This window comes from Aptenodytes forsteri, unplaced genomic scaffold (genome assembly GCF_000699145.1).
Source record: "Aptenodytes forsteri isolate BGI_AS27 unplaced genomic scaffold, ASM69914v1 Scaffold307, whole genome shotgun sequence".
Taxonomy (NCBI): Eukaryota; Metazoa; Chordata; class Aves; order Sphenisciformes; family Spheniscidae; genus Aptenodytes; species Aptenodytes forsteri.
Window position 1 is genome coordinate 1,631,086 of NW_008795303.1, and position 9,706 is coordinate 1,640,791.

The 9,706-nt window shown below is 34.3% G+C and overlaps 1 protein-coding gene across 1 annotated transcript in view; it reads right to left on the bottom strand.

Moving 5' to 3' along the window:
• PARP4 (poly(ADP-ribose) polymerase family member 4) overlaps positions 1-9,706 on the bottom strand; it is a 61,249-nt gene that overhangs the window by 18,951 nt on the left and 32,592 nt on the right. The window contains exons 20-25 of the mRNA XM_019472093.1: positions 9,389-9,435; positions 5,734-5,815; positions 4,942-5,079; positions 3,047-3,242; positions 2,741-2,808; positions 1,037-1,224 (exon numbers count right to left, since the gene is read on the bottom strand). Of these exons, the coding sequence (XP_019327638.1) occupies positions 1,037-1,224; positions 2,741-2,808; positions 3,047-3,242; positions 4,942-5,079; positions 5,734-5,815; positions 9,389-9,435 (719 nt within the window). The remainder of the gene's footprint in view (positions 1-1,036; positions 1,225-2,740; positions 2,809-3,046; positions 3,243-4,941; positions 5,080-5,733; positions 5,816-9,388; positions 9,436-9,706) is intronic.

The window sequence follows — 9,706 nt, forward strand, 5'->3', positions numbered from 1 at the left end:
CCAGTGTTTCACCACCCTCAGCGTAAAAAATTTCTGCCTTCTATCTAGTCTAAATCTACCCCCCTTTAGTTTAAAGCCATTCCCCCTTGTCCTGTCTGAAAATGGTGTCAGTGTACTGCTAATGGACACATACCATCTGTTCTGTATTGTGTGTTGATGCAAATTCTATTACAGTCATAACAAATGATTACTTTGGAAGAGCACTGGGATGTCTGGTACGTGGCCTGAAGGGTGTGCTTACACAGTGCTGGGAGAGGGCCCACAGCCATGAGATCTGGGGAATGTTGCAGCAGCTATGGGGAAGGTGTCATTAAAAAAACCAGTCCTACCTAGAAGAACATGACCCTCACCACTGGTCTTTATTTTGATGTATCCTTGCCAACCCTCCCAGGATATGGTAAGAACCTAACACCTCCCTGACCCTTTCCCATTTATGCCTTGCAACCTGAAATATGTAACTGTAACCCAGTTTTTTTTTTTTGTAAAAAGTTGTTTCAGTCATGTACATATCTTTCTAGTTTGTTGTTACTGAAAACAAACTACATTGCAATGAATTTCAGTGTTCCTCTGATCGTTGAGAAGTCTAGTGCTTATTTTGTCTTTAAGTAATTACCTTACAAAACAAATGAAAATTAAATAATAAAATTATACAACTACTAACATTGCATTCAGATTGCACTATTAAAATGAGACTATACCAAAACATGAAATGCAAAATTTCAAAACGTTAACTCTTGTATTTTTCAATTATATTCTTAAATAGTGTAGTTGTTATAATGAAGAAAGATATGAATAGGTAAGACTACCTGGACATGGAATTAATGTCATTGTAGGCATCTTACCTTTGAAATTTCTCACAGATTTTCCATTCCGTTATTAAAGGTAGGCAAACATTTCTGCATTTAACCTAAACATACATATATATTTAAGGCAGTACACTCAGGCATCTGACAGTTCTCAGCTTACTAACCTCTCACTTCAAATAAATTATCAGTGATTCTAAACAAATGCAATTGCTAGCTAACTTTGTACTTACCCAACACCACATGTAAATAACCTCGTATGTTGGACATTATCTTTCACAATCTGGAAGGTCACACTCTCATTCTGAATGTGTCCATCCGATATAAGAAGAATGTTACGGTGTCCTTGAGAAGGAAATAGCAGACTTAAGTAACGTAAGATCTTCCATAAATCAGTGTTTCCCAATGTTGCGGTAGCAGACTGAAAAGTAAAGTATTACAATTTTAGTTTAATTTATTTTTTCCTAAAATAACATATAGCATATAATTTAATCTTTATTTCATTATATATGACTCCTGGTTTCCAAATATAAATAATTAATTCTTAAGTTTTATTTGTTCCTTCTCTTCTATAATTACTATGAAAGATAGAGCTTAAGGTCCATCTAGTCCTGTATCTTTTCTGGCTTAGGCAAAAGGCACAGGCAAAATAGGTAAGAAAAATGGTAAATTCTACTCCTACATTGTTTTCAGAGCTTTCAGTAATCAGTGGTTTGAGGACTTCTAGAACTGGAGTTTTCATCCAGACTATTGCATCTAAAAGCTATTTACAGCTCTTACTTTTAATTTGCCTAACCCACTTTCTGCACTGAATTACAATTTAGCCTCAACATCAAGCACAACAAGAAGTTCTGCTATTTATTATGCCTGAAAAGGACTGTTTGGTTTTTATTTTAAATCTGCCAATTGATCACTTTGCTGGATGTCCTGTGATCCTTAAGTGGTGAGAAACAGCAAGTAACCATCCCTATTCCCCTTTTCCTCTGTTTATCCTGAAAAAGAGATTACTGTGTAAGGATTCAACAGAGGCTAAAAAAAAAAATCAGGACGAGTCCTCTCCTTGTACATGGTCTTCCATGTATCTGGCCATCTTTGTTTTCTGTGTCCCTAGCTCTTCAATTTGAGATGGAGCGACCAGAAGTGCATATAGTATTCAAGATGCCACAGCAATACAGATTTATACAGCTACCTAAGTGTTTACCTTTCTGACTGCTGCTGAACATTGGGCTACCATTTAAAAAGGACTATTCACAATGGCTCCAGTATCTCTTTTCTGGGTTAAACCCCAACATTGTACAGATATAGTTAGTGTTGTTTTTCCCTTTGTGTTACTCTGCATTGATCACATTTGCATCTTACCATCCCATTTTCAAGATATCCATTATATTAGTATCTTACGCATTATGCTACCATCAAGGAGCTTTAGTTACAGATGAGGAGCCTGCTTCCGGCACTGACAAGATATGGTACTAACCAAAACCTGTTGTCCTAAGTAGTCTACATCCGATCTTTTGGTGCCAAAAGCATTTTCCTTTTCACTGAAAGTCCTTTGGCCGAAGTGCTGCCTTCACTTACAAATTATAGATTTCCAGAAGGAAGTCAATCATTTCCTCTCTTTCTGCTGTGAGCAGGCAATGAGAGGTATGAAACTCCAAAAGATAAATTTAGGGGGAAACACTGAAAAATGTTCTAACATTGATAGCTACTCAGCTTCAAAATAACAACTTAAGTAATTGCTTAAAACCAAACTGGAATGAATATTCAGATGTGGCTGTGATTGGTACTAGGGAAAACAGACTTCAGATAGACTAAATTACTTAGAAGCTGGCCTAAAGAAAAAGAAAAAAAGACAAAAAGTTGCATAACAGGGTTTTGCAATGATAAGCATCCCATACAAAGAAGCTTTCTTTAGAATACAACCAAACTGATTTACTTACTGTAATAAACTCCTTCAGTGATGCCAAATCATTTATGATGTTTTTTGAAGATGAAAATTCTGTGAAATCTGTTAATAAAGATTGATATGAAGAGCATTAAAATATTAAGTGTGTAGCAACAATATGGAAACAGAAGTTTAAGTTTTATGACTGGAATACCAGAGTAGAAGTATTCCATACTGCTACATGTTCCTGGTTGCAGTTCAGTGTATTATGCTGGTTTGATAATAATGATGTACATAAAATTAAGCCTTGACAAGAAGGTAAAAGGTGGCTCTTAGGTAAAAAGGAAATAGAGAAACTCACTTGTGCCAAATTTGACTACATTCACTCTTTGTCTGAAACAAAATAGTTCCAAAACATGTAAAGCAATCTGCTTTGCTTGGTGTAGAGCTGAACCTGCCATAGAATTCGAGCAATCTAATAAAATAATAATTTCACTGGACAGCTGCTCTTCTTCAAATGCTGTTTCAAACTCTGGTTGGAATACAAGCATGCAAGCCTATAGAGGGAGAAACAAAATCATCAGCACAGTGGACAAATACTATTTCATTAGGCGTGTACCCAAGCATCTTCATTTTTCTTATTATGGATGAGAGCAAAATATAGCCACATTTCAAAGCTTTAACAAATATATGTCATTTACTCTTAATGCCTGAAAAGTGCAACTTCCCTGTCCTTTACCTATATCCCAGGTCTCACATGAAAAACTGGAAAAGGAATTTTGTGGTTTCATGTTCCTATCTGATTCACTCTTCTACAAACAGCACTGGATTCTCTTCTATAAGTTAAAAAAAAAAAAGAAAAAATCACAGATACCATCTTTTACAATCATCACTGCCACCATCAGTTTGTGAGAAGTACTAGAATTAAAAAAAAAATAGTAAACCAGAAGTGCATACTGTCCTTGCTATGAACAGAGATGCTATAAAAAACAAAGGCTTTCAAAAGTGGAACAATGAAATGCTTGAAGGAGTGAAAGTGTTTCCAATAGGGAAGGAAAGGTTTGCAGTTTGGAAACACAGAAAGGAATCTCTTTCTTTCTCTTTTCCTTGGGGGAGTATCAGTATTATTGCAGTAATGACTGCAAAGAAATTCCTAAACTAATACATTTAAACTAAGCAACTCTGATTAAAAGGAAGAAAAATAAAAGACATCGTTGCTAGAAAGAAAACAATCTTATCTGTCATTTTACTTATTTTAATCAATTTCAACATTGGATTGACAGATTTGTAACACCAAGACTTTACATTTCACTTCTGCAGCATTTTACCTTATTTAAGAAAAAAAAAATAAAAAGAGCTGAAAATAACTAAAAGTGCCAGGGACTTCACAAAAAATGTGGGAGAATGAATCAGCTTCTAATAACCTGGAATCACATATTTTAAGTTTTAAATGTATTTCTCAGGTAAGGAGTTACTCTGGGTTAAGATAAAAGGGGTTGAACTGATCCTTCCTTTCCTACCTAATCTTTTATTAATGTTTTCCAGTGGTGATAATGAGCTCTTCTGTGACATAGCCACAGCTGGATTCTGTTTCTGGGTGATCCAGAGTGCTAGAAGTGCTAGTTATGTCTTTTTCACTTGATTAGTGAAAAAGAAAAGATTCAAATGCCTTTGAGAATAATCACTGCAGCAATAATAACTACAACAGAATGCAAAATCATCTAGGAAGGCCAGATGCTTTAAAATAAAACACTGACAGATTCTATAAACATTTGTGTGTAAGCTGTAAATAGAGCCTTACAAATTTAATGGTTTAAAATTTTACTTATCTTTAATTAGTATAGCAATTGCATGACTCTGAAGCTACTTAGTTCCAGCCTCAGCCATGACTTACTTGTTCACTTCCACTGCTGCAAATGCAACACCTGTATCAAACACTGTAGTCACATTTCTATGAAATACAAACAGCAGCACAACAGTTAAAAAAAAGTGTTTTAACAGAAACGATTGGACACTGTGTTGAAACATTTACCCTCTTACAAGGCAAAGGATAAAACAAAAGCAACAAGATTCTATGCAACTGAAAAGAAAACTAATTTCTGGAGAACACTCAGCTTAATAAAACAGATCAAATTGACCACTGTCCATGATGTGAAATTTTTCTTCATCTTTTACCCATCAAAACTAAACTGTTCCTGTTTATTATGTTTTAGCACATTCAGTATTACCTCATGAACAGTACAAGTTATACAGTACCTCACTCATTTTGTTGGGATGCTTCTCTACCCACATTCGAGGTAGGTAGACCTGAGAAATCCAGATATCTAGAACAAAGCCACTAACGTCCAAGGAGCTGTTCTCCACAGTCTTAATTACAGCCTTGCAGTCCGTTTTCTAGAAGAGGAGAAAAATAGGCATTTAAATATTTATTTAATAACAATACAGTGAATATTATTTACATTCTGAGAACAGGGAATGACGACAGCAGATTTAATGGGGCAGTCCCAAAGCTTTTTGCCAAAAAGGTTATAGAAACTTTACAAGGCACAGTTTCTATTTATGTATTACATTTTTAAAAATATCATTCACTTTCCTGAATGTATTTTTAAATAAGAAGACAACCAAAACAGAAAGGCTTCAAGCACAACAGAAAGTTTCATCCGAGAGAAACAGAGGACCAAGCTGTTTGCAGAATGAACAGTGCACAAAGCCAGACAGATACGGCACAAGCGCCTTCTAGGATAAAAGTTCCATTTGAAATACACAGCAGAACCGCCAAGGAAGTTCCATTTGAAATACACACACCACCCGCCAAGGCAGAGACATAGTTACAGTGAAATTAATTTACCTTTATTTTAAGTTTATGTGTCCAACTATGTATGCGTTCAATACTAGATGGCATCTCAATAGACATATCCACGGAAAATCCACTAAATAAGAGAAAAGAAAAAAAAACCTGAATGGCACTCCAGGGAAGATGATATTTAATCTGCATACCATGACATCTCCATGAGAAGGAGCTATGTTTCCTGTCCTTTTTAAATTTACCTTTATTTTAAGTTTATGTGTCCAACTATGTATGCGTTCAATACTAGATGGCATCTCAATAGACATATCCACGGAAAATCCACTAAATAAGAGAAAAGAAAAAAAAACCTGAATGGCACTCCAGGGAAGATGATATTTAATCTGCATACCATGACATCTCCATGAGAAGGAGCTATGTTTCCTGTCCTTTTTAACTCTTTGGATAAAAGTGGAGAATACTGAATTAGTTTCTGTCCCTAGGATACCCAAAGAATAACCATGCTGATTCACTATGGGTATTCATAGTTTAAAAGGTTAGAAGGAATCAAGAGGCCATTTGACACGATCTCCTCTACAACACATTACATAACAATTTAGCCAATTATCTCTTCATTTAACCTAATTTTTTATTTTCTAAAGCAAAGCTTCATAACAGACAGCCAAATTGGATTTCAGAGAAGGCAAGTTCATCATTTTCCCTGGCTAACTGTTCCAAACCTCACTGCTAAAACTGCATGTCTTTTTTTTCTTATTCAGCTTCAATTTCCAGTCTTTGCTTCTTAGTTTATTTCTGTAATGACATTAAAAAGCAATCTGATAGGTGCAATCATACAATACAAGATACATAAAAGACACAAGATACCATACAACGTCATGGAATCACCTCCCAGTTTGCAAACAGAGGTCAATGTGTGTGGCCTTGAGGCTGGGTTTTTTGTTGTTGTTGTTGTTGTTGGGGTTTTTATAGTCTGGTTTGTTATTTTTTTTAAGGTCTTCAGATTGGCATTTTGCCAATTTCAGTCAGTCTTGCCTAACAAAGTAAAATAATTTTCTCTCTTCACTACTTCTTGGTTTGTATATTTTTGGACTGTACTAGCCATTTTTGCCACAGTATCACAAAGGCTGTTCATTCCAGGTTGTTGACTCACTGGGTGAGTAATAAACCCCGGGTTATTGGTAGTTGTTGTATTCCAGGATATAATCTCCCAAGATGTAGATATGTAGGGCTATCATTTCATCTATGCCTTGCATTTGTCAGTCTGAAAGCATTTTTGTTACATGGGCCCATTTTAATAAATATTCTTGACTATTCTGAGTCCTAACCTCAATTATTATTAATGTACCATGAATCTGTGTATCCTTTGCATACCATATGACCAATTATTTTTTATTTACAGCCACCTCTCCATTATCCTTAAGACGCTTGTGGATAAAACATGCAATACATATGCACAGCCCCAAAGTATCTGCAGAAAGAACCAGCCTGCAGCCAGAAAAACATATTATATTATTAATATAATACTAATCATTTTGCAGCTAACTTGGATGTCTTTGTGCTGCTCCCTCTAGAACCTGAAGCTGGAAAGAGTGAGATAGAGATACCTGATCTCCATCCTTATACAGTAACTATTCTTAAGTGTTTCCCAATTTTTATTGATATTTTCTAGTTGAATTTTCCCTTAACATTAATAATTAAATTGTATTATCATTTTAAATACCTTTTCTACAACTGGATGTGTAGTGTATGAACTTGTTAATTTATTCCTGATACATGGCAGAAATAGCATCAAATCTTTAGCCGATCAGTACAATATTTCTACTAGTCAGTAGTAATTGTACTGAATAAAAGCAAGTTAATAACAGGAAAAACTATTTCAAGATTAAATATAACTTTAGAAAATTATAACAGATGTGGTTTTGTGCCTGCTTTGCAGACAGAACAGAGAATAAACTAGGACATGCTCACAAAAAGCACTTTTCATGGTTTTTAATATGGAAATATGAATAGCATTAAGTTTTGACATATTTACTGCTACTACTACCTGTATTGGTTGTTATTCTGGTTGAGAACAGTTGTATGCAGAAATGTTACTGGGAATAAAATTATAGTATGCAGTTTCCAAGAAGTCTTACTTTACCAGCAACATCACAGTTTCAGGTAATTGTAAATTTTTATTTAAAATGCAAATGCAAAGAAAGGCTAAAATATTAACTGCAGTGATATTGAAAAAAATGAAGATCATGGTCTCATTAAGTTTTGTGGCTTGGGAATTTATATATAATCCTTAATAACAGAAATGTTTCTGAAACAAAAGGAAGTATTTAGTGAAGAAAAAGAGTGTAATAATTAAAAGCTATTCCCCTATGATATTACCTATCTAAGGATAACAACAGATCAGAGTGAAAGGTGAAATTAAACTAGTTTCTTGATAATGCAACTTACCATCAAACATTCCATGTAAATAGAAAAACGTTATATTCAAATGTTTAAACTTAATCATTTAAGTTATTAACAAAATAAAGCAGATAACAATATTAATGAAAGCAACTTACTTTTTCTGTGGGTTTACTTGTTTAACACAAACCTTTTTTACTGTATCCTACAAAGAAAAAAAAATTTTTTACCTGCACCAGTTATGAAATATTTGTATCATAGAATCATAGAAATGTTTAGGTTGGAAAGACCCTTAAGATCATCAAGTCCAACTGTTAACGTAACGCTGCCAAGTCCACCACTAAACCATGTCCCTAAACGCCTCATCTACTCGTCTTTTAAATACCTCCAGGGATGGGGACTCAACCACTTCCCTGGGCAGCCTGTTCCAATGCTTGACAACCCTTTCGGTGAAGAAATTTTTCCTAATATCCAATTTTGCAGCTAACTTGGATGTCTTTGTGCTGCTCCCTCTAGAACCTGAAGCTGGAAAGAGTGAGATAGAGATACCTGATCTCCATCCTTATACAGTATAACTATTCTAGTGTTTCCCAATTTTTATTGATATTTTCTAGTTGAATTTTCCCTTAACATTAATAATTAAATTGTATTATCATTTTAAATACCTTTTCTACAACTGGATGTGTAGTGTATGAACTTGTTAATTTATTCCTGATACATGGCAGAAATAGCATCAAATCTTTAGCCGATCAGTACAATATTTCTACTAGTCAGTAGTAATTGTACTGAATAAAAGCAAGTTAATAACAGGAAAAACTATTTCAAGATTAAATATAACTTTAGAAAATTATAACAGATGTGCTTTTGTGCCTGCTTTGCAGACAGAACAGAGAATAAACTAGGACATGCTCACAAAAAGCACTTTTCATGGTTTTTAATATGGAAATATGAATAGCATTAAGTTTTGACATATTTACTGCTACTACTACCTGTATTGGTTGTTATTCTGGTTGAGAACAGTTGTATGCAGAAATGTTACTGGGAATAAAATTATAGTATGCAGTTTCCAAGAAGTCTTACTTTACCAGCAACATCACAGTTTCAGGTAATTGTAAATTTTTATTTAAAATGCAAATGCAAAGAAAGGCTAAAATATTAACTGCAGTGATATTGAAAAAAATGAAGATCATGGTCTCATTAAGTTTTGTGGCTTGGGAATTTATATATAATCCTTAATAACAGAAATGTTTCTGAAACAAAAGGAAGTATTTAGTGAAGAAAAAGAGTGTAATAATTAAAAGCTATTCCCCTATGATATTACCTATCTAAGGATAACAACAGATCAGAGTGAAAGGTGAAATTAAACTAGTTTCTTGATAATGCAACTTACCATCAAACATTCCATGTAAATAGAAAAACGTTATATTCAAATGTTTAAACTTAATCATTTAAGTTATTAACAAAATAAAGCAGATAACAATATTAATGAAAGCAACTTACTTTTTCTGTGGGTTTACTTGTTTAACACAAACCTTTTTTATTGTATCCTACAAAGAAAAAAAAATTTTTTACCTGCACCAGTTATGAAATATTTGTATCATAGAATCATAGAAATGTTTAGGTTGGAAAGACCCTTAAGATCATCAAGTCCAACTGTTAACGTAACGCTGCCAAGTCCACCACTAAACCATGTCCCTAAACGCCTCATCTACTCGTCTTTTAAATACCTCCAGGGATGGGGACTCAACCACTTCCCTGGGCAGCCTGTTCCAATGCTTGACAACCCTTTCGGTGAAGAAATTTTTCCTAATATCCAAT